Here is a 26,202-nt window from a genome sequence, read left to right as displayed (position 1 = left end):
ACAGCACATACAGCTGTTGCTTTAAATTTTAACTTGAGAGTGAGACTGATGACCAGTGAAACTATTTCAGTCACTATTTGAAGGCTTAATTAGTCTACACAACAGGAAAGACTTATTTGTAGTGGTGCTTAAAGAGGGTGCTTAGCCTTGGATTCAAGGGAAGAACAGGTCCACTGGCCAGGCTTCTCTGTTCCCTTGGGGACTGTCATTGATTTGGTTCCTCTTTTTCGTTGAGCATGAGGGATGTCTGAAGTCACATGGTTTAATCAACGATTGTATACTGCAGTTTTCCATATTAGATTATGCTTTGGTGCTATGCCAATCATTTTTCCTTACATTATATAAGTATAGCTTATCACTAGTGAGGGTGCATGCTCAACTCGCATCACTGCTACATAGGTCAAGCTCAGGTCATATCATGACACCGCACATGACACGCAGCCCACGTTGCACATGGCCTATGATACACATATGGCCGACAGCTGCTTGAAACACTACTGGCTGTCATGCATCAGTAGAAGTTGCTAGTCAAGATGAGGCCTGGAGATGATGGTTAAGGAAGGGTGAGCCAGATGTCTCATGGCCCTGATTTCTGCTTCCAGTACATGCTCGGCCCGAGAATGGGGTTGATGGGCAGAAGGACTTCCTGTGGATTCAGTTAGGTGGTTTCCCTGGCACTTAATGAAAGTTTAGAGATGACAATATTGTTGCATTCTGAGCAGGGATCTGGGGTCCTTTATACGGGATCTAAGCAGGCGGCAGTGGAGGGAACAGTCAGAAAGGTCCACGATGTGTTGCTTATTATCGATGATGAATACAGTCATGGTCAGTCACGCCGGCCCCATGTGTCCCTTAGTAGGTTGTCCAAGTCTTGCAAGTCCACGCGATGCCTTGCCTTGGCCCCTGAGGCCACCCCACCTCTCGTGCCGTGGCAAAGCGAGGCGGTGAGTGAACCGAGGGGCGCGGGGAGGCCTTTCAGGGGAGCTCGCTGCTCTGCTCCCGCGCCTTGTCCGAGCTTGCCTCTTGTCCTCAGCGCCAGATGAGTCCCCGCCGCTCGGCCTGCAGCGGGTGCAGTGATGTGTTGGCGGGGACGTGGGCGGCAAGGCTCCCCCCTCTCTTTCTGCACCCCCAACCCTTCCTTGCTGCCCCGCAGGGAGTCTCCTTCCCCCCCGCCCAGTGCCGCAGGGGCCCGCGGGGGGGTGGGCAGCGGCTGCCCCCCTCAGCCGGGCTCCCCGCCGGCTCCCGCGCGTGTCTCCGCCCGGGCAGCGGGGCTAGGGGCGTGGGGGGCGCTCCCAGGCGCAGCCCGCCGCTCTGCGCCGCCGCCGCCGCCGCCATGTCGCCTCTGCGCTGGCTCCGCTGGGGCTCCTGGCTGCTGCTGCTGGCCGGCCCCGCCGCGCCCGCCGCCAGCCCGGCCGACGAGGGCGGCCGCCGGGAGCCCGGCGCGGGGGAGCCCGGCTCGGGGGACGAGGCGCCGCGGCAGCCCCACGACTCCTCCTACGGCACCTTCGCCGGCGAGTTCTACGACCTGCGCTACCTCTCCGAGGAGGGTGAGCGGCCGCGCCGGGCCCTGCAGCACAGCGGGCGGGGGGCGCCGGGCCAACGCCGGCTCCTGCGCAGCGCCGCAGCCTGCCCCCGCGACCACCGCCTCCCCACCCCCACCCCCGGGACATCCTTGCGAGATCCTTCCCCAGCCCCCCCTCCACGGGAGAGCCTTGCAAGATCCTTTCCCACTCCCCATAGGAGATCCTTCCCCAACAAGCCCCCCAAGGGAGTTGCTTGCGAGATGCTTTCCCAACCCCCCATGGCAGTCAGACACGGGCACTTGTTGAGCCCTTGGCCAGTGTGGGGTGAGAAATGCCTGGGTCCCCGCTGTGATGTATGGGGAGCAAGAGGAGTGCACACACAGCTTGGAGGCTGCAGGGAGTTTGCCCCAATTCGACTTTCCTAAGCTTTCGGGTAGGTTTCTTGCACCGAGCAGCAGCCTTTCTGCCCCGGCAAAGCTGTAAGTCCTGGCTTTGCTACTTTGTTGAGTGTCTTCTGGGCTCCCACCCAGAATCACTCTAACCAGACAGCCTGGTTACCCCAGGAGAAATCTTGGGGGTACTCCAGAGGTATGTGGGCATTGCCTCCTCTTTATGGACCTGTGAAGGATGACAATACACTCAAGGCTACTGCCAGGTCACTGGTTGCCTCTGTAAGTGATTGTGCCTGGCCTGGTTTGAGGGAAGTCAAAACCTGGGACAATCCTAGATTCAACTGGCTGTCTGATGTTCACCTGAAAGCCACACTTCCCCTTCTGGTCTGGGTAGTCATGTCTGGTGCCTCCATTCTTTGGAGCAGGAAGTGGAGATTTGGTCCAGAGATCATGCTGGAAGCGAAGGAAGGCCCTATGCAGGACTCTGCAGGTACTAAAACCCTCTCCCTCCCATAGCAGATGGAAGTCCCATCTGCTTAGCTGCTTACTGTCCACTTTCAGGCCACGTGAGCCTTATATATGTTGGCACTTGGACCCTGAAGTCAAGGCGGATCTGCCGTCTTTTTGGGGGCAGGAGATGTGTTCCATTGGTCGCCTACAGGGATTGATGCACCTCATGGTAGACTTTAGATTTCCTTTAGAGTATTCTGCTCCATGTGGCTGTTGATTGGTAACAAAACTAGGAGTGGTTGAGGGGGGAACAAGTTGTTGATGTTTTGTTGATTAGCACATACACATTAGGTAAATCTTGGCTTGTTTTAAAACAAGTTAAAATGTTACTAAATACTAAAGCTCTGCATTCTACATGGGGCTAGATCTTATTGAAAAAAGGTTGCTGGATAAAAAGGAGGAGTTAGATAACATGATTATAAGTGGTTAACAATTTTTTTGCAACACAAGTGGTCAATTCTGTTACTAGTTGCAACAGTATGGAGTGCTGTCCTAGCAATGACCTGTGTTTCTATTCAGTTGTGCACCCTAAAAGTGAAAACACAGTTGCACAACTTTCAAGTACTAGTACTAGTTCTATGTTTATCAGGAAATTTAATGCAACTAGGTGTTTGACACTGGGGTCACAAACACTTCCCTCCTCCCCCAAATGCCAGGAATTGCAAAATATAAAGATCTACCAATAGCGTTAAGTCTGCCGTTCTGCAAAGGGCCTTGTTATAACATGGACAAGGGAACATTGATTTTGGAGTCTGAACTTTTTTCTTATCTGCCTTTTTTGTGTTGGGATTTCCATCTTTAACTTTTGCTAAATGTTGGTGGTTTGTTTTTTATCTGTAACACTGACTTTACCTTTTTATCCAATAGGACTTTAATTCTCTCTCTTAAAGTAGAATTTATTAAAATAGGCTTTAATATATCTGTGTACATGTCTGAATTGATGACCTGAAATGGTTATAAACATTATACATTCATTTGTGGACAAAGGTACAGGAAACATATACTCAGTTCTTTGCTCTTCCAAAGATTTCTTGGGTGAAGAAAGGTAAATCACTTTTTCTCTCTGAGTAAGATTTTCAGATTTTTAGGGTGTATTGGTTTTAGGCGTCAGCCATCTTGGAAGCTTTTGAAGATTCTCTTTTCTATATTTATACTGGAGGTTTTGTACAGTACCCAGAGCTCACTTTGGAGGAACTAGGACAGAGCTGATGGCAGAGCTGATGGTGTGGGGCTGGGGGACCCCTGCCCTGGGGTAAATTTAAAGCTGTGCTACTGCAGCATAACTTAGGCTGCTGGTGAAACATCTTCTACCACCAAAGCATCAGATGGAGTGGACCCAAGCTCTGCCTTTCCCTCATAATCATAGAGTCTTCAAAAATTGGGGTTGGAAGGGACCTCAGGAGGTCATCTAGTCCAACTCCCTGCTCAAAGCAGGACCATCCCCAACTAGATCATCCCAGTCAAGGCTTAGTCTAGCCAAGTCTTAAAAACCTCCAACAATGGAGACTCCACCACCTCTTAGAGTAACCTGTTCCAGTGTTTTACTGCTCTCCTCCTGAGAAAGTTTTTCTTAATTTGTAACATAAACTTCCCTTGCTGCAACTTGAGACCATTGGTCTGTGTTCTTTCAGCACTGAAAATAGTCTAGCTCTATCTTCTTTGTAACTACCCTTCAGGTAGTTGAAAGGCTGTTATTAAATCCCCCAGTCTTCTTTTCTCCATACTAAATAAGCCAGTTCCCTCAGCTTCTCCTCAGAAGTCATGGTTCCCAGCCCTCTAACCATTGTTGTTGCCCTCCACTGGACTGTCTCCAAGGTGTCCACATTTTCAGTAGTGGGGGCCTCAAACTGGACACAGTACTCCAGATGCTGCTTCATCAGGAGAATAATCACTTTCCCCCGATCTGCTGGCAACACTTTTATTAGCCCAGCCCTGTATGCTGTTAGCCTTCTTGGCAACAGGGGCACATTGTTGGCTCATATTCAGCTTGTTTACTGTAACCCCCAAGGCCTTTTTTGCAGAGCTGCTGCTTAGCCAGTCAGTCCCCAGTCTGTATCAGTGCATGGGATTGTTGTAATGGATTGAGCAAATACAATAATCCAATCCAGTGATGCTTTCTGTTCTCTCTCTCTTCTGGCTTATCTGTAAACTTTTCAAGGCAGGAACTGTCCCTAGCAAAGTGTGCCTAGCATATGTGATGCTTAGCAGGATGCAGCTTTGATCTTGGCCTGCAGGCAGCATGGTGATGTAGCTAGGTAATAACAACAGCAGGATTTAAATATGATATACTGTATTCATCATTCAGTCATGATTTATTTTGATTATGCAGGTTACCCTTTTCCTACCGCTCCTCCTGTGGATCCATTTGCAAAAATTAGAGTGGATGATTGTGGAAAAACTAAGGGATGCTTCAGGTTAGTCTAAAGTAAAAATGTGGAGAAGTTTATGTTCAACATTGCTTGCCTACCCTAGACATACTAGTAAATGTGCCTTATTTAACACTTCTCTTATTTGTGACCACTTACAAAAATAGTCTCAGTGGGTCAGTGGATGACTGCTGTGATTTAGCTACTCACCATTATGAATTAACACTGTACAGTCTGACTGTATAGGGATAATTATTGCTAATACTGTAATTAATGGCACATACAGAAATAAAATATAAAACTTTTGGTTTATTTTGTTTCTCTACCAAGAACTGTGGAAAATTTAAATATAATCAACGACAAAAAAAAAATCCTTCTAGTTTTTTGTAAGGAATTGTAGATAAGCAATAAATTGTTTGTAGTTTGAATAGCAAAAAGAGATGTACATTTTGTTTTTCTATTTAATTTAGGTACGGTAAACCTGGCTGTAATGCAGAGACTTGTGACTATTTTCTAAGTTATCGTAGGATAGGAGCTGATGTAGAGTTTGAGCTGAGCGCCGATACTGATGGCTGGGTGGCAGTGGGATTTTCCTCAGACAAGAAAATGGTAAGACTGACTCACAAAGCTTAATATTGATTCGTGACACCAAATTATATAAGCATTTACGTGTAAGAAATTTGCACAATATGCATCTGATATAAAAAGCAGAAGCATAGGCATACAGAGATAAAACAACTTGCTGAAAGCAGAGAAACAAATCAGCAGCAGATCAGAGAAAAGATGACAGGCCTACCGATTCCACTGGACCATTGTCACCTACTTTTCTTATGAGACAATCTTCTGTTTTTGTTGTTGAATGCTTGACTTGTAATAATTTCTTTACATTTGATTTTAAAAAACATTTAAGAATATGTTATTTCATATTGTACCACTTGTACTATTAGTGTCAGTTTTACTGGAGCAAAGACTGCAACAGAAATTAGAATAGTCCTAAGGTTTTATTCATAATTCAATTAATATTCCATGCTATAAATTTAGACTACCTAATTAGTTTATGAAGTGAGTGCCCTCTCTGAGTTCTTCCATATCCCAGAAGAGCCAGGTGCAGGTCCTAAAAAACGATTGTTATTATTTTAAATGCATGTTCTCTGCTAAGCTTCTTGTTTAGTTTTTTTCATGTTTTTATTTTTTTTTAATTGGTGTTATACATATTTATTTTTATTTCTGCTATTTTGCTATTTTAGAAGCTTTATTGTTTTATTAAGGTTTTAAGGAGCAAGCTGCATTACAGTCTTTACAAGAACTGCGTTATACATAAAGTTGTGTTTGGGAAACATTTCAGCTCAGGACAGTTTATACTGTTATCTATAAATGGTTATTGACTGAAACACACAACAAAGACAGAAAAAAAATGCACTGTTCTGTAATACATTTCATGTCAGGGGGCAAGAACGTATCTACAGTAAATATAAAGTAATAAGTGGACTCTGTAAGATGAAGAGTATTATAATATTTACAGGTCCTGATTCAAAGCCCATTGAAGTCAATTGAAAGTTTCCCATTGAAACAGACCCTAAACAAGGAGCAGTAAGAAATGTTGAGAAGATATGCTTTTCCATCCCAATCTTATAATCAGGACTATGTCATCAATAAATATACTACTATTGTAGAGGGAGTCATCAAAATAGGATAGGAAGGGACCTGCAGGAACAGTCCTACACCTAGTGTCACATTTTGAAGTTATTTAGGTTCCTAAAGATTCAGATAGGCTTCTAATGGGATTTTCAGAAGTGCTGTTTCTATCAGGTTTCAGGTTATAGACAATTAATGTTCAAACATATACCTAGTAGGTGACACCTCCAGACGACCATACAAACTTTGAAGTGAATTATTGGTTTCCAGTTACTGTGTATAAGAGTTAAACATAGGGCATGCACTTAAGCTAAGATGCCATTTCAGTCTTTAGTGTTCTTCATCTTTATTGATTTCACATTTTTCCCTTCCCATTAATTTTCAGGCTGTTTTAGTCGCCTAGAGTCTGTTAATTCTTGTTACTGTAAACCGCTGTGATCTCTGTTGAGGTTAAAGTACACTTTAATCAGATTTCTGCTTCAGTACAATCAAGTCCCTGCTTAGGGCTTGTACAGCCAGGTAGATTTAAGAAAGAAAAGAGTATTGGTCCCTGGATGGATTATTTCTCAATTCCATGTGCAGCCTTTAGTATTCTTCCTTGTCCAAATTGTGTTATAATTGTCCTGTTTTGGGGCTGTAGGTCTTCCTAAGTTTTAGCATCCTTTTCTCTAGATGTAGGTCCACGTTTCTTTTAAATTTAGGACCCGATGCCGATATTGAACACGGTGACAGAGTCCAGGCCCCCTTTACCACTAAAAAGGTACATGGCACTCAAGTTCATGCTCAAAAAAGAAAGGAAGAGTCCTCGTCTCAAAGAGTTGGCAATCAACAGCGCAGTTAATTACATAGAGGGCATGTCTACACGCTTCCCTCTGGAGACATAGCGATGCGCTAGGTCACCATATGGCACACTGTGGTGATGTAGCAATCATGTGTGTCTACACACTATTGCCAGCTACATTGCCATAGCGCAGTCCCCAGCTATAGCATGCTTCTACGGTGACATAGCTGGTGAATTTAAGTATGCATTTCCTGTATGCTGCAGTACAGGCGGTTACTGCTTCATGTTTTAGCAGTTCCACATAGCAAGTACTAAAACACGGCGCAGTAACAATGTCACTGTATGGTGATGTGTAGACATGCCCACTATGTAAGATGAGAGCTCTTAAAGCAAAGATAATTAATCCAACATTGTTTCTTCACCTTTATAATTGTTGGTTTAAACTGATTCCTGTGGGTATCTGTGGTGAGGTGGGCATCCCCGCTAGGCACAACTAGCTCCCTACCTGCCTCTGGGCATGCTGCCCACATCTCTCTCCTGCCATGCCTTGCTGTTATTTAATAAAGTTGTTAAATAAGGCAGGAAGCTGCCCATTATTGCACCTCAATATTTGGGGGCATCTGTGGCTCTATACCTCCCCTACACTGCGGCCCAAGCCTCGCAGGTGGCATCTCAGGCAGTTAGTTGGACCTCCACCTTCGCCCATTAGCTGTGGACCCCAACCGTGGGGACTTTTGGCTTCCGTAAGCCCTGGCCCCGTCTCAGGCCCAGTCAGGACCCCGAGCTCCCTCGCTCATCGTGGGTGTCCCTCATGGTGGGCCCCTGGCCCTTTGGACCCTCAGGTCCTGGCCCCAGCATTGACCAGTCGAGTCCCTCAGCAGGGTCTTCACCTCCTGCCTGCATATTCTGGAGTGGGGTTCCCCATTCCTGGCTCAGGTGCTCCAGGGAGCGTGCCTGGCCCTGTGGGGTCTCTCCCCAACTGGTCAGGTGCTTCCCAAAGCTTACGTGGCTTCTACTCCTCCCATGGTGTAATTTCCCTCGCACACGCCATGACTGGTCATCCAGGGTCTCACAGGACTCTCACTCCCCCCGTGGAGCAGCAGGTCATTGTGCTTGGCAGCTGGTGTTGCTTCCTACCCACCAGAAGGTGAGGGCTGGGGTTAAGGCACCCCTACTCACCTTTCACTGGGGTGATTACTGGCCTGGCATTTCCTGGGGGCTCCCGCGACACTGAGCGCCCCACTAGGCCACCCACTCCCAGCAGGATGCAGTTTTAGGTCATGCCCAGGCCCAGGAGCCTCCTAACCATCCCCTACAGCTCCTCCCTTACCTCCAGGATGATACCAGCAGCCAGGCAGTGTTACTACCTCCTCTGCCAGCAGGGAACTGATGCAGTTATAAAGGCAGCCAGGGATTTAAAATGGCTGCCGCAATCAGGCACCTGCTGGCAGCTTGGCTCAGGCCCTTAAAGTGGCAGGCATCAAAGTGCCCTGCCACAGTATCATCCTCAAAGTGAGTTTTTAGGAAGGATTTGAATGGGAAGAAAGTGATTGTTCAAGGTGAACTGAGATTAAAGTAATTCCATGGGTAAGGGCACTACTGTTGACTGGACAGAGATGGGTATGTGTGAAGGAAATGAATGTCTTGTACCTAGATGCACTGGTGGTGTGGTGGGACTGGGAAGACTTGAAAAAGAAAAGACCTGAAAAAGAAGTCAATATAAGCCAAAGCAGAATCTTGAAGGACTCTACAAAAAAAAGACAAGAAGTTTAAATTCAGTGTGGGATATGGTTGAGAGGAGTATATACCAAAAATGACTGGGGAAGCATAATTCTAGCATCCACAACTGGTTGAAGTGAGTAGATTGATGTGAGTGTTAGGGATCTACAGGCAGACAAGGTTCTTTGGGTAAATATGATATCTTTTATTAGACCAACTAAATATTTAGTTGGTTATTTAGTTGGTTTAATAAAAGATATCACATTTACCCAAAGAACCTTGCCTGACCTTGCCTGCCTAGGTCCTTGGACCAACATGGCTACAACGAACACACCAGAAACAGGGATCTACAGAGCAGGTATAGCTACAGAAAAGTTGAAAACCAATGTTTTAATAGAGCTGTTCAAGAAGCTTATTTTTCTGTCCCACAAAAGATTATATTTAGAAAAGGAAAATAATCCTCAAACAGCTTGTCCTGAATCTGTACAAAAAGTCAATATTTTGAATCTTTTAGGAAACTAACTATTGTAATGGGTTTTACATCGACCGAAGCATTTTGTTTCAATATATTTTGAAATGTTTTGTTTTGATATTGACCCTTTTAATATTTTACATAAAGTAGTTATGAAAAAGAATTGTTTTCAAACAAAAGAAATTGAAACATTGGATTCCGAAAATGTCAAAACAGGTCATCTTGACACATTCCGTATTTTTAATGGAATATTGTCAATCTGTACAATTTCATGAAAAAGTTTGGTGGTTTCAAAATAGGTGGAATGTTTTAGTTTTTAAAAATATCTTTGTTCTTAAAGATAAAGAGACTTTGTTTAAACATACATTTTAAGTCTGAAGTGGAAATTTTGGAAAATTGTCAATGATTTAACATGGGGTTTTAGAAAGGAAGCTGTTTTAATGTAACGCTAGCCATTGTGGCCTGTCCTACAATATTCCTGAGTTCTGAAGCTCTACAAATGTATGTCTTCCCCAGTTGCCACCCAGGTTTCCTATTTTACACACATTTTGTTAGAATCTGCACATAAAGATAGTCACGGGATACAAAATCTTTTTTGCCAGGCCCTTTTTGTCCATATCCACTTTGTTTCCAAAAAGTAGTTTGTGCTTCCAAGATTAGGTGAGAAAATCTCAGTTAAGAATCTTCTGTAACACACATACAATAGACAAAAGACTTTCTGAACAACACAGCAGCATGCTTTCCACCTTTTCTGTGATATACAAATGACATTATGTGGAAGTGGTTCTAACATGTGGCCTGCAGGCCATGGTAGCTACTTCTTCCAGTACCGCATGATGGGGGAGTGCTGCCACAGTACTGCTATTTCTTCGATAACATTAATTTCATAACAAATTACAGAATATCAACTTCATTCTTTGCTATGACATCTGATGAGAAATTATGTTGAAAGTAACATTCCCTGATTCTACGTCTGCTGCATTGACAATGGTATTGAATAATTGTCTTAGAAATAGGGCTGTGTGAAGCGGGCCATATTTGATTTAGATTTGGCGTGATTCAGGGGATAGTGATTTGATTCATTGATTCAGATCACTGTCCCAATTCAATTCGGCTGAATCTGAATCTGAAGATTCAATTCTGATTCAGAGAATCAGCAATTCAGCCATAGACACAGCTTTATATTTTTTCTACATACCTCGAGGTACCAGGCATGGCTTGTGAATGCTGAGATGGTGGGGTAGATGAAGTATCCCACAGAAGCGTGGGGGGGAGGCCCTGCATGCTTGATGGCAGACCCGGAAGTGAACTGGAAGTACTTCTGCTCCACTTCCAGGTCTGCTGCTGAGCGCGCGGGGACCCTTCCCCACCCCCCCCAGCTTGGCGATCAGCTGCAGGGGGGCCCTGGGTGCCCCTCCAGGCCCAGGAGGCTGCAGTCACTGAGGCGGGGGATGGGGGGGTCCCCCGTGCACTCCACAGTGGACCCGGAAGTGGACCTGAAGTACTTCCAATCCACTTCCAGGTCCACTGCCGAGCTCACTGGGGGTCCCCCTTACGCTCCACTGGGTTGCTCCATCTGTCTCTCCATCTCAGTGTTCACAAGCTGCCTGGTACCTTGAGGTATGTAGAAAAAATATATAAAGCTATGTCTATGTCCGAATCATCAAATCTCTCTGAATCTCTCTGAATTGAATTGGAGGCTTCTGATTCGATTCGGAGAGATTGATGAGTCTCCTGATTTGATTTGGCTTTAGAGATTCGGCCGCCGAATCGGGCCAAATCTCTGCCGAACTGAATCAGCGACTGAAGTTTCGCACAGCCCTACTTAGAAATACAGTACTCCTGTGAATAGCTCAAAAGGGTAATTGTCATAACAATTATCATTTTTCCGTCCAGTTGTTTTTTCCCTAGTTGCCGTTCTGTGGGACTGCCTAACAGTATGTACAGAAGCAAGCTAGCCATTGGTTGCTTTCTTTGCCACTGGTATTTTATAGTATTCCAGTGATGGTAGTCCATTGTTTATAGTATTCTATTGTATTTGTAAACTGTATTTCTAGTTTACTCATGGGTGGTATATAATATGGAAATACATTTGGAAAAACATTACTGATTCAAAGCAGATTCCTTGCAGTTTGTGATTATCACTTTAAGCTTGGTATGTTATTTCCTACATCTGAGTAAATAATATACAATTTGGTGCAGTGAGTTTTGTATACACCAGTGGTTCTTATTTACTAGTACTTTTGGTGGTGGAACAGTATCTGACAACTTCATATATTATTTAAAAAGGCTTTCCTTTTTTAGTTAAACTTAATTATGGCAATGGTGCTACCTTCTTAGAATTTAATATTCATATTTGGTAAGTTGACTCTTGGGGACAATTAAAAAAAGGGGGATATATACATGTGAAGAGCCAGAAAAAGTAAATATTACTGTTTGCTCTGAGCTGCAAAATCTGCAGGAGGAGGTAGCTGCTGGAAGGTCTATACATATAATTAAGAAAAAGAGCTCAGTATCACTACGCTTTTATAATGAAAAGTATTCACATACTTTTATGATTAAGAGGAATTTTATGGCATTTTTGTTGAGCTTTTTTTCTAAAAAATATTTTTTTTCCCATGTAGGGTGGAGATGATGTCATGGCTTGTGTTCATGATGACAATGGACGGGTCCGAATACAGCATTTCTATAATGTTGGTCAGTGGGCTAAAGAAATCCAGAGAAATCCGGCTAGAGATGAAGAAGGGGTTTTTGAAAATAACCGTGTGACATGTCGATTCAAACGACCTCTGTATGTTCCCAGAGATGAAACAATTGTAGATCTTCATTTGAGTTGGTACTATTTGTTTGCCTGGGGTCCAGCAATTCAGGGTAGGTTGGTGTTTTGTCATTATGGCTACATATTTCAATCCTTCACTGAATAATACATTAAAATGGTTTTCAGAAGGCATGCAGTTTTTTTTCCAATAGCAATGTTTTTTAATGCAAGTATGTAAGGAACACTGTCAGGCTAATACTCATAACAATTATTGTCCTGATGCTGAGATGTTAGTATTATAGAGGTAGAAAGATGCTTTAAAATCATGGCTACAACATCACTCTTACACTACTTTAAAATCTAATGAACTTACCGTATTTATGCTCTTTATTTGGGTTTTGCTTTAGTTTGAACATTTGTCATAGACAAGTTTTATCACTTTCACTCTTGTGTTCTACTATACTGGTACATTGTCATGATATTCTGGGTCTTGTGTGCCTGGCATATTCAGATTTGCTTATCGGAAAACTTGGCTCCGTGTCACAGAACTAACAGCTAAGTACAATTGATAGCCATGGTTTAGGGGACACCCTGTGTGCAGCTTAGCCTTGTGTCATAACCAGGGATCCTGGTTTTCTCTGGTTAAAAAAAAATTTTTTGGATTAAAAGAAGTAACCCAAACTCCAAATTTTTTGCATAATCAAAATGAAACACCACTAACATATAGATATATATTAGTGATATTAGATTTTAATCACAGAAAAATGTGGATTTTGGGTTACTTTTTTAATCCACAAATTGCAGGGAGAGGGGGTTATCTGAGAAAACCAGGATCCCTGGTCATACCTGATATATCCATTATAATAAATGTCCTTCAAAAGTGTTATTCTGTCTTGAAACCCAGCTTTTTCTAACTCCACCTTTCTATCAGAATTGAGTATGCTGAATGTTTTGGCAATGGGAGGGTTGTTTTTGGATAGAAAAAATGAAGGAGAATTGTTTAGAGACAAAGAGCCAACATTCAGAGATGCTTTGTCTTGGATATTTTTTGGATTATCTCTACTCCCTCACCCAATATTATTAAGAATGCTTCAAAGCTACCAGTTTGTGATGATCTCGAAGGACATTGTTAGTTTGTTCAAGTTTCAGGTATTTTCTTCAATGTTTTCTGGCACCAAAAAATTACCCCCTTTTACTATGTATATAATGTTTCATGTTCATCTGTTTTTATAAGATACCCTTGCTGGTTGGAAATTCCTTTTCAAAAGTTAGGAAAACCTGCCTTTTGATACAGTAAATAGTGGTAATAGGAGAAGGGGCTATCTAGGAAGTAAAAAGGAAAATGAGATAAAAAATGGTTTAATACAAATGCCATTTTCTGTTCTTTGCCTATAAAGGTTCTATAACTCGACATGACATAGATTCACCGCCTGTATCAGAGCGTGCTGTCAGTATTTACAAGTATGAAGACATTTTTATGCCATCAGCTGCCTATCAAACCTTCTCTTCCCCCTTCTGCTTGCTTCTTATCGTTGCACTGACCTTCTACTTATTGATGGGGACCCCATGACCACTGCAATGTAAATGGAAAATTGAGAAGATTTGTCAGTCAGTTCCTCAGGATGGATGTATTTTGTATTGGAATTTATATCACGTTATCATCTAGCTGCTGTTTTGACAATTTCAGCTTCTCAGAAGAAAGAAATACCATCTTTTTGTGTGCTGGAGGTGTGCCAAACAGTTCTTTAATAATAATAATCGAGGAACGATTACATCAATGCAATTACTACTTGTTTATTGAAGAAATGGACTTTTGTAAGTTCTTTGTGTGTGTGTGTGTGTGTGTGTGGAGGAAAATCTAGTGATGGACTTATAGTATTGAATTATGTAATATGAAATCACTTCAAGAAGTATTAGTGGGGAAGATATGTTAAATTCTTGTGGTGCAGATAGCACTCAGATAAAGGCAGTCAGTGCCTGAACATGGGTTCTTGTCACATTACTGCTGTTTAATAAGGACTGCTTACTTCCCAACATATTTTGAATCAAAAGCAATTTACAGGCTAAAATGGTTTTGGTGCTTTCCAAAACCAGAATGTACTTACTTCTGGTTCTTTTTACAAACAAGCATAAGCATGTTACTTTTTCATGCGAGTGGTACTCAGTGTTTTTACTATAATCATGCTTCGTAGACATAGCCCTACTTACTTTTTTTCATTTATGAGATGCAATCCTTTTTGTACAGGGAAAAATGGTAATTTAAATTCTTCATATATAGACAAATATATAAAATACATAAATTATACAAGCCCCTACAAGCCATAAGGCATTTTTCCAGTAACTAAAGTATGTCTTTTTATAGAAAGCAATGTTACTGAGAGATAAATATTTGTTTTCAAATATTGTTGTGCAGTAGTGCTAAAGGGTCTGTTTTCCCTTGTTGCGTGCCAATAAATCCCATTCATGGTAAAGACAAAAATGAGGAGTAGCTGTTAATTATCCCCATAGGAATGGAATGTAAACCTTAACAAAATATTAATATATGGGGATAAAGAAAAATAGCCACCTTAATTTCAGTTCCATGAGAACCAAGGGTAAAATCATATTTTCTACTGCGGACAAAAGACAAAAGCAGCAGGAAAATGTATTTGAATTTTCTATTTTCAAGAGACTGGAAAGAAAGTAGTTAAATATTACTGGAAATGTTAGTTGCAGAAACATTAACTAGAATAACACAATATATACTGTAAAAGGCTTTGCGTTGTTGCTGCCCATGTCCAGTGTTTATAGGATAGGGGTGTTATGGTTAGCTTATGGCTGTATTAGAGTGATGTAGCTGTAATGGTCCAGGAATTATGTGAGACAAAGATTTATTTGGGTGATATCTTTTATTGGTCCAACCACATAGCTTTCAAATGACAAGCTTTCAAATGTAAGACATTCTTCTTCAGGTCTGAGCAAAGACATTTTTCCTCAGGCTCTGACTTGAAGAAAGTCCAATAAAAGGTATCATCAAAAGAAATCCTTGCCTCACACAGGGTTATCTTAAACAGGGATATAACTGGCTTTTGTATCTGATTGTACAGGTAGCATGCACTAAAAACTTATATGGGATGAGGTATAATTACAAGTTGCAGGTTCAGGCCCTAGCTTTTGCTAACTTATCATGCTGCTCTACCAAGATTATATAGATTGTGCCATATTGGAGAACTAAGAATTGATGTTTCTATCTTAATTACTGGATGATGTGTAGGTGAAGCAATAAGAAAAAGTTAACAGGAGATGTGTTCTTTTTTTCTCAGTGTTACCTGAATCTGAAATTTGTAGGTTGAATTGTTTTAGATTTTTTCATTATTCAAAACTTTGTGCTGATATATTTGAAATTAAGTTTTTGCTTTTGCAAGCATCATCTCCATATTGCAAAAGGAAGATCAACCACTAAAAAGATTAACCAGCATTTCCTTTCATCTACAGTGTAATTTAAAGCTCACTTAAAGTTGCAGGATTGGGTTAGCAAAGGTGTATGAATTAGGAGAATTAGGTGGCCAGTTTACACTTTAGGCCACTTATGGAGCCCTTTATTTCAGTATATTTCTGCAAGTGAATGCTCCATAGTTGATTAACCAACTACTGTAATTATTTGATAAGACAACGAGTGTCCAGGCCAAATCTTTTCCCCTGAACATCTGCTTTGGGCTTAGAGAAAGAACAAGTGGTTTATCAGAGCAAATTCGTCTTCCCTTGTGCTACCTATCAGCAAGAAGGCTAGTTCAATTCTCTGCCAGGGGCCAGCAAACCTTGCAGCAGCCTAAGAATCACTATACTTTATAGCCATTTCCATAGTTCTCTAGAGGCTGCCCTAACAGCTGAAGCATAAGATAAAACCCAATTTTTGCTCTTCTCATTCTCACTCAAGTCCTCAGATTAGTCTAGCTTGGCTAAACTCAAAAAACGGGGTCAGTATATACAAACACAGCAAAAATAACACCAGAGAGAGAGAGGTTTAATCAACCTTGCAACAGTAAATAGATTCAGAGCCTAAGGTAAATCTCTGTAGTTAATGCGAGAAACCTCTGGGTCTCGCTAATGCAGAAAATACATTAAGATTATGAAGTTTTCAGAGATGTCAGCTGACCCTATGCTGTGCATTAAAACAGATTTTTGCCTTCACTTTCAATTACTTGGGTTTTGTGATAAAGCTTTTCTACCCTTTATTTGGCAGCACCGTGTATCATGTAGCTCTGTATTTTCCCTTTTGTTCAGATATTGGTAGTGCTTACTCTGTAACACCTCTTCTCCAAGGATCTTAAAGTGCTTAATTAGCACCGGTTAGACCTCCTACATTATAGGGAAAATACACATTTACAAAAAAGAAAAAGCTAAGCAATGTGTTGTTTCTGTCAAGTGATCTCTGAGTTTAGTTCTGTTATTATTAAACTCTTCTATAATTTTTCAAAGATAAGAAGGGCAGGATTCCTGCCCCAGAGAATTTACAGTTAGCACAGGTTTAATGGAAAAAAGTTTTAAAAGAATTGCATGCTGCAAACAATAGTACAGGATTCCAAACTTGAGAATGATTAAAAGTGGAGAAATAGGAATAGGGAGAAAAGGGGCATCTTAGAGCATGGGTACTCAACCTCCAGCCTGTGGACTGAATGTGGCCTACAGAACCGTTGCATCTGGCCCATGGGGCTCCCCACAGGTGGGAAATTTGGCAACAGGGTAGCAGTGACCACCCTCCTCCAGGGTCAAATTCCCATGCCCCCTCACCCAGCATAGGCAGATCGAGGCCGTGGCACACCCCCTCACCAGCACCCAACTGAATCTGGGCTGGGCCCCCAGCCTGCTGCTGCCTCAGGCACCAAATTTGGGCCACCAGCGACATCTGGCCCATGGATGGATCAGGAACCGCCCATCCAACCTGCCAAGGAAAAAGGTTGAGTGCTGTTGTCTTACAGTGAAGGAAGTCAGTCTGATCACAGTACTCTCTCTATGGAGTTGGCATGAAGACAACAAAGGTGAGGAGTTAATTAAAACTGGGAACTAAATTATGTTTTGAGTAGAAAGATATTCTTAACCGCATAGTCCCTTTCTCATTACTGTTGCTACAATTTGCTCTCTGGGAAAATTTGACACTTAAAAATGTTTGGAAGATGTTTCTTGCCAGCTACAAAATCAAACCTATCTGGAAACTCCTTATGGACAAAAGAAATTCCAGAATTGAGCATGCTCTAGCCAAAGTAACAACAGATTGGAAGTGAGAGGACAGAAGCAACCAAGTTCCAGAACTGTTTGCTAAGGAATGTAAAATTGTTAGGCTACTATTACTTGGAGAGGAAAGAACTAAGAGAAAACCACAGCACTGCTGTAATAAATGAGTTGGGGTTGGGTCTTAATGGGCACATCTACATGTTCAGTAAGCTACTGCGCAGTAAGTGGTTTTTAGGTTGTTGTCTACATGTGCAGCCATTAAAGCACAGTAACACTATGTGTGGACTGACTTGGGACTAACATTAGTCCCAAGTCAGTCCACACACAGTGTTACTGCGCACCCAAGGCATCTACACACGCGTTACTGAGCGTAATTGGGCATACATTTGATGCCTGCATCATGCTGGTATTAAATTTACGCCCAAGTCAGCATAAGCCACCATAGTTACAGTGCAGTATTGGTGTGCATGTGTAGACACGCACCCGTACTGCATAGTAATTTTTAGGTTACTCTGTAGTAACTGAATTACTGCGCAGTAAAATGTGCATGTGTAGACGTGTCCAGTCAAACTTAACTTTTCATGCCATGTATTTAAGTAGCAGTAACAAAGTAAACCTAGTGACTTCTCATATGCTGTTTTTAAAAAACAAATAGCAACAAATAGTCCCTGGTAGTGCCTGTAAACTAGCCTTATAGTGAATTTATGGGTTTATGGAAGCTGTCCTTTATACTAAAAGTCCTCGTTATTCCCTGAACTGGTGTGCCTTGGGCAACAGCAGCACATGCAGCTTCATAAATGTGCATCAGCCCTGACTTTGAGCATCTATCTTTACTAGAGAGAATAGTTCATATTGTTTTTTAGCCTCCTTAGGGGACTACTAACCAAGTGGCTGCTAAAGAAGAATCATTCAAAGGTCTTCCATATGCTTGTGAGAATAATGAATTCTGGTACTACCTGGTATCTGTGTACAAACATAGGGATTTAGGGATTGTTTGCAGGCAGAGGGCTGTGCATATACACAGTATGAGGCCTTTGGAAGTGTAGCTGTGATTGATTGGTGTAACGATGATGTTGGAACAAGCAGACCATAAGGTACTAGTTACTATTAAATACTTTATGGCTGCCTCCAAAAAGTCTCAGTTGAAATTGCTGCTTATTATGTTACCCTTCTGTCACCTTTTACTGCTTTATATTTTATACTTAGCTTGTAAGCTTTTTGGACCAGGGATCAGCATTTTCTTCTCTGTGTACCAGGTGCAATCTGTACTCTTTGCTGGGGCCTTTAGGTGCTGTGACAATACAAATATGAGTATTAACTATAACTCATAATAATAACTAGCTAGCTTATCTTACCTCTAAGAAAAAGAAAGAGAAGTAGGAAGGGAAGTGCATTGAAGAGTCATTTTATTTTCGTGGAGACAAATAATTATGAAAGTTTAATTTATAGCATAAATGTTCACAGAACCTAAAGTATAGCATGAGAAGTTAACAGTGTAACTTCTTTTGTAACCTATTTGAAAGTGAAGACATTCATCCAAAATTCTGAAGCAGAATAACATTTTGATTCCAGAGTAGGAAATATAGTGGGGACGATGTTAACATCCTCTACTATTCCACTTGCTTTTCCACTCTTAAGAGGGCGTAAAGGGAGTGGAGACTTGTGAGTTCCCTAAGGGTGCACCCAGTTTGCAGAAATCCTCAGCAAAGACGCTGCCTCTGGCACTCTTCACCATCACCAACAAGGGTTAAGGGGACTGACTGCAGCATGACATGCTCTGCTAAATGCTAGCTATCAGGTAATCCCTTTCAGGGATCTATGGTGACAATCTAACTTCCTGACTGTCCTCATTCCTTTCCCTACAGCACCAGCATAAGCTGTGAGCAGGAGACTATATGGCCCTCTATGGAATACATCCATTGCAAACTTACTTCAGTGCAGGTACTTAAAACTACAATGCAGCTGTTTATGTTAAAGATCCAGTACAGACACGTATCACAGTTGTCACTGGATCAGTCCTTCTGCCTAGTCTCTTCTCTTTCACAGTGGCCTTACTCAGATGCCTCAGAAGATAGTGTATAAACAACAGTTTATTACAATTACCTGCTGTTTAGAAAAGTTTTTCCTACTGCTGGGTAGATAGCATCTACCTTGTGTCCTGAAGCAATGAAGGCTTATGTTCCTTAAGTATTTTTGCACTCTTTTGCAAAACAGTGGATGGTGTTCTTATAATTCACATAAATGCTTGAGTCTTTCTGAAATGTTCATCCTTTTTGACACTGTGTTATGGTTTTAAATTCAACAGATTTCTTTTATGTTCTTTAAAGGCAAGATTATCAGATTTAATGTGGGTGTGAAGGAGAGTTGGCAGGAAATAAGGACTGTGCTGGCCGCCTCTATGTGATGAAAAAGTTTTGAGACAGTAGTATGAAATCCTTGCCAGCTGTAAATACTGTTTCAGCTCTCTATAAAGCAGTATTAAAGATGGTGTGGACAAGCAAGAGGAGCCAAGACCCTCACCCCGTATTTTCCTCTTTTCCATTGTTACTCATCTTAGCAATACACCAGACTGCAGAGCTGTGAAAACTAACTGTGTCCCTGTCAGTGCTCTCTTCCCAGCCTGCCTTTGTGGGTACTGCAGCTATCCACAACCTCAGGCTCAGGACTGAGTCTAATCATTGATTTATAAGCTTGTATATTTTATCAAACTTTTTCTTTTAGTTTCATTGAGTACCCCACTGTTTTGCCACCTTGGAATAGACTAAATAGGGCTTCCTGCCTGACTTCATACCATGTACAGAGAGATCTCTGTAATACCCTCTATTATTTGTCTCCTCCAAAAATAGTACCAACCTGGTTCTGTTCTGCAGGAGCTGTGCCAGAGGTAGCCACATGGTTTTCCTCCTCCAGAGACAGGTTGCAGCTAGAAGTGAAGGCATGTTTTCAGCTCTCCATTGTGGGTGGCTGAATATATTCTGGAAATTGCTCTGTCTGACTTGTATAATCCGTTTGAAGCTTCAGAAGGCAAATTATATTATTATCATAGTGTAGTCATATACATTGTACATGTAAAACTTTTGATATAATCAACAGCCTCCACTTAGAGCCTGAGTCTGTGGGCTGTCTCAAACCTGTTTGATAATCCTCAACTCCATCCTGGGGAAGTAACCCAAAGTGTGGTAAATATTCTGAAAGGACTGGGAGGTGTCAAAGTGTTATGTGGTTTTCCTTAATCAAGGCTAGCTGCCAGAGTAGTTTAGAAGTTGACAGATTGTCAAGGAAAGTGGAAGATAGATGGAAATGGTAATGCATTGATAAGCAAAAGAAAAGGATACCATCTAGCTCTGTGCATCCATGTGTTAGCCAGCGATTGGATAGTCCAAAGAAGAGCATGTGTATAAAGATGTGTGCATTTTGGATAGCTTTGGATTTGTGTGTACCCTGACATATTTCCCCTGGACTAACTAACTGACAGTGAATAAAGGCTGTCTGATTCCTATTTGTTTTTTCTTACTCATGGGTGAACCTGTAGCAGTGGGACTGGAAAAAGTGTCCCAGGAGGTTGTAACAGATCCTACATAGCATGGTGTGCAGGTACAGCAGTCTGCTTCGTGCTACACAATACAGAATTATAATCTCAGTTAGTATTTTAATATAAAATGTCTAACATGACTTCCCATAATGTTTTGGCCATTAAGGAGGCAGTTAATTGCCTGTTATAATTATTGCTTTTGCTTTTGTGTTTGTGAGACATTTCCTTAGCACCAGATTCTGTAATTACTGCTCACATTTAAAATACCAGTTAGTTTGAAGAAGAGGGACACAATCTGACCCTAATGAGATTCTACACAAAAGCTGAGTTCTCTCTTGGCCAGTATGGATTAAAAATTACTTTCTATCCCATGATGCATATTTACGTGTGGATACATTTGACCCTGAAGATTTGATCCTGCCCATTGAGATAGGGGGGAAACACATCACACAGGCAAGATCTTGACAGAACTGCCACTGCACATGTACAAGCGCACTAGTAGTTTCACAAGGCACAGAGCTGTGCGTACTTGAGTGTCAGGGAGTAGAACTGAGCTGTCCAGGTTAAACAGCTTTCATTGTTGTACATCAGACGCTGGCACAAATTAAATCTCATTGTAGGAGCAGAATTTCTGCTGTGTTGGACCAGATCCTAATGGAAGTCTCATTAAAAAAAAATCACATGATGTGCTCAACTTTCACGTGGATATTTTCAACAGATCTGGGAGCTTTAAAAAATATCTCAAGTTTCCAGAATGTAGAAGTCATTAAGATTAAATGCAGATGATATATTTGCTTATCATTTTACAACTTGTCCTGTGTTTCTTCATTTGCAATCAGTAATATGTGTAATAGGGTAGGTGTTCAAGTGTAGTCTAGATGTTTAAGTATCTGATTTTTTTAATATGCAAGTATGGTATAGGTAGATCCCAATTTTCTGAATCCATTTTATCCAGACTTCTGTGTGGTTAGTGTTTAATTCTGCATCCAAATCAGTGTATACATAGACATGATTTTAATTTTCAAATGTCCTCTGAGAGCTGTGTAGAGTTACCTATGCTACTCTGGAGATCTTCAAAAGGAGACTGGACGCACACCTTGCTGGGGTTATTTGACCTCAGCAGTCTCCTGCCCAGAGCAGAGGGCCTAGACCCGATGATCTCACAAGGTCCCTTCCAGCCCTAAACTTCTGTAAATCTGTGAAAGCTTGTATTTAGACATCTGATTGATCTAAACTGAATATATGGAAGGCTGAGCCAAAAATCTGGTGATTACATGATAGAAGAGAGTACCTAGATGACTTGCATATGTGATGGATGTGAAGAGACAATCTTAAAATACAGTAACACTTCTCTCTCTCAAATTGAAAAGGCTGGCTACAAATATTAACTATAATAAAAATAGGACCACATATTTTTATTAGAATTATCATTTGAATTTGTATTGCATTGATTCAGGATACAGTTTCTTTGACTGACTTATGATTTTATTAGATTAAAAGAAAAGGGAAACTATTCTGCTAATTTCATTTGAGGCTAAATATATAAATGACCTTACAACACTTCTGAAAGGGAAGCTGCTTGTATTAAAAGTTGCTCACCTAACAGTTAGGCACGTTCTTTTTAGGATTTTAAATTAATTTCTCCCATGTTGAAAAAATTGTTAAGAAAACTCTTGCAACCTATATTAATGCATTGTACTCTGATGCTCAATAGATCTGATCTACGCCAGCAGTTAGCTATTGGCATTAGCCAAAATTTTCAAACTTTTTCTAAAACTACTCACTTAAACCCACATCTTACCCCCAAAGAAGTTTGCACCCTTGACTAGAAGTGGAAATATTTTGTTCTCATACATCAAGTGCCATCAGTTCTGTTTAGGTTGTGACAGATTTCTGGTTGTACTTGGTATTTCTGGTTAGCACATTATGAGGTTTGATATGTTGTACTTTTTGGAGATTAAGAGACTAATGGCTATGTTAGCTCTTGCCAGTTTTTTTCTGTATTACATAAATTGTAAAAAAAATCTCTAAACTGTTTAATGTTTAATTGTGTGCAGTGTTCCAAAAATGATTTTTTATTTCTAAATAATTGATATCCATGCACAGCTTGTAAATATAGTATTAGATATTTAGCATGTTCCTAATTTTTTGCCTTGAGCTTTCATTTCATCATGGGCCTAATTTTGCACTCTTCTGCCAAAAGTTAAAGTCCATGAGAACTGCTTGGGTTAAAAAATATAGAATTGAGCCCACTGTGATTTAATTGTCAAATACTGGAAAAGAGATGTTGGTAATAACAAACCAATGTGTTACTGCATTAGACCTTGCAGCAACACAGAGCTAAGTAAATTATTGTGACTAGAAGGACTATTTTATAATCAGTGCATGCCCTAAAAATATTGCTTTGTAACAGCTGTTTTATACTAAACTGTTGCTGATGTCACAGTGAGCTTAGCTATTTAACAATGACATAAACATTTATAAACCGGTTATAATAAATGCCTTTTTTGATATAAAAATGTTTGGTGTAGACTCTGTAAAGTATGTCAGTAACTTTAAAGCTAAAATACCAGCCTCCCCTTCTAACATCACATTAGTGCTTCCAGTTGGAGGTATCTGCTTAAATTCAATACTATGAGTATACCAGCTGAAGTCAGTGGGACCAGTTCCATAGTAAATTTAAGCATGTGTGCAAGTATTAGCCCAACTGGGGACTAAATGTATGACTTATAATGTATTTCTTTTTAATGTATTTCTTATATATTTTATGTATTTCTTCCATTCATCAAAATCATAATGGATCTGTTAAGTATACATTTAAATTTATACTTAATTGTAACATAAATTAAAAACACACCAAATATAGCTACTAATAGGGATTCTTATGTATCTGGAGAATATCTTTAAACATTTTTGTACATTTACGTTTCTTTGTTGTTTTCTAGTGGAAAAATCCCTGGGTTTGAAGAATGTTTTTCCTTTTTTAATTATGCCTTGTACACAGTAGTTTGGCTACATATTAGTCATAGGTATATGAAGCCAGCCAAGATATTAATATTTCAAACTTGATTGCTGCCTCTGTAGTAGTCTGCATGCCTTCTTCATGCAGTTTTAGCAGTAAGACTTTCCACTTTTTTATCCCAATGATATATCTCTGGTATAATTATAAAACAATACACATGGAGTAGGATAGTAAACCCCTGTACATCATAATAGATAAATAAACCTAGTCATGAAATGAAGATGAGTTGGACACAGCTGATCATTGCAGTAGCTCTACTGTGACCAGAAATTAAATGAAATGTTACATGTTGCAAAACCAGGTTTAAACAATGATGAACAAAGAATATGAATTCATGCAATACTGGTGGTCCATCATTAGAGAGGAGAGCGTTATGGACTGAATGGTACCCTTAATATGGCTGCTTCTGCTGGAGTGGAGCCTGGGTGGAGAGAACAAGGAGCCAGAGAATGAAATGGAAATCAAAGCTAATAAGGGAGCTAACATGTGGAATGGGTGTCAGGAAGGAGTTGCTGGGGTAAGTACTTGGAATACAAACATTGACATGATGCTATCTCATGGTTTCTTCAGAAACAATAGATAGCTTGCAGCATCAGGATTTTGGATTTTTACTTGTTGTGAACAAGCCTCAGCTTAGCATGACTTTTCCAGATCTTACTATAGTCTTTTAACAGACTTAAGGCAATTATTGGAGTGTTTATAACCTTTGGGCAGAAGGACTTCCACCAGTCGTCCTGGGAGAAGCATGACGACACTTGTGGTCAGGCCTCCAACGGGCTGGATGCTGTGATGAACCCTTAACCATTGTCCAAATGTTACCCATACCCCCTCTGACTCGGTCTCTTGCCTCAGCATTCCCTAACCCGGCAACCGAGTTTTAGCCAATCAAGTTTAAATAGGCCTCCCATAGTGGGACCAGGGAATGTACAGCCTGAGATGCCTATTAAACTTAGAGGTGTGTGTGTGTCTGGGGGGGGAAAGTCCTTTGTAAATCCAGATTAGAACTGGTCTGATAAATGTTGAGCTGGGTGTGTGTGAACATGGGTTGATTAACATTTGGAGCACAGATTCCCCATCATGCAGTGCTCCCCTGCTTCTCTGGTCCCAGAATTCACTGCAGTCTCTACTTCAGGCTTTCTGTTCTCCATCTCTCATGTAAATGAATGGTCATCTGGTTCCATCTCAGAAGCAAATGAGACCTAGGGCAGTTGTTTCACTCTTGTCACCTTTATCTGGAGAGTTTTAGGTGTGTCTCTCACTGCATCTTAATCAGTTTCGTTTATGTTGGGGGGGGGGGGAGGGGGGAATTCTTTGTGAGTCAGACAGGCTGCGCCCTGTGCCAGGGTTTCCAAGAACACACAGTTGAGACGTAACAATTCCCCCCGTTGATGGGGTGCTTGAGTTGAGCGAGTATCCCCATCGCATTCTTGCTCCATGGTACTGGTTCTGAGCTTCTATCCATTGCAATCGTCGCATCGGTCTCTGGATCCAGCAAACTAGTAGCATCAGACTAATTACTAGTATAGTTTGAAAACTAATGATTACTACAATGGGGTGAAGCATGACATTTAAAAGACCTGTTGTACTGGGGCTCCACCCGAACAAAACCTCCCACCAGGAGTGATGGCCTGCATTTTTAACTGTAGCTGCTAGCTTAGAGATTTCCTGATTGTGGTGTTGAATCTCGAGTTTGCCATTCTCTCCCAAAGTTTAGAGTCTTTGCAGTTCAGCTGGTAAAGAGGGATGAGTTAATAGTTCCTTAATGGCGATGAGACTCATTCCTAGTAAAATGGGGGACACCTCTTTGTAGAGCTCAGGGTAGGCATTCAAATGTTGTATGGTCCATATAGTTACAGTAAACTTAAGATCACAACAATAGTGGTTACATTACAGAAACAGCAATTAATATAAGGCACCATAGGTTGAATCCAATATCCATTAATTAATACAATATCACATCTTGTTCTCATGCACACACATGCTTTACCCACATAAATAAAAGCAGATTCCCTTTCTTGGATAACATCGAAGGAACAGTGAGACTTGTTCCCAGGTTGTGGGAAAAAACATTCATCATGCTCCTCCAATGCTTGGTGTTCACAGATGTAACCTAAACTAACTTTTCTCCTACACCCTTTTACATTTACTGTTTTCCACGCACTATGTTTCTGCCAGGTCCAAATGTTATGATCTCTGGAGTACGTTACTGAGTTATCATCAATTTGTAATCCTAATGGGACTACTGGGTGGATTGTTCTAATTTCCTTGCCTGCCACAGTTA

The 26,202-nt window shown here is 41.2% G+C and overlaps 1 protein-coding gene across 2 annotated transcripts; it reads left to right on the top strand.

Annotated features, from left to right (window-relative positions):
* Positions 1-1,193: 1,193 nt before the first annotated feature.
* FRRS1L (ferric chelate reductase 1 like) lies at positions 1,194-24,141 on the top strand. Of its 2 annotated transcripts, none has more exons than XM_014602513.3 (5): positions 1,194-1,547; positions 4,755-4,839; positions 5,262-5,400; positions 12,023-12,269; positions 13,554-24,141. In XM_014602513.3, the coding sequence occupies exons 1-5, from the start codon at positions 1,334-1,336 to the stop codon at positions 13,724-13,726; spliced, it is 858 nt and encodes a 285-aa protein (XP_014457999.2). In that variant the 5' UTR covers positions 1,194-1,333; the 3' UTR covers positions 13,727-24,141. The 2 variants fall into 2 exon arrangements, with proteins under 2 accessions (XP_014457999.2, XP_059584488.1); XM_059728505.1 differs by lacking the exon at positions 1,194-1,547 and adding an exon at positions 1,607-2,405.
* The last annotated feature ends 2,061 nt before the right edge of the window (positions 24,142-26,202 follow it).

The sequence above is a fragment of the Alligator mississippiensis genome, chromosome 5, assembly GCF_030867095.1.
Source record: "Alligator mississippiensis isolate rAllMis1 chromosome 5, rAllMis1, whole genome shotgun sequence".
Lineage (NCBI taxonomy): Eukaryota > Metazoa > Chordata > Crocodylia > Alligatoridae > Alligator > Alligator mississippiensis.
This window is presented reverse-complemented; position numbering and strand designations above follow the sequence as displayed.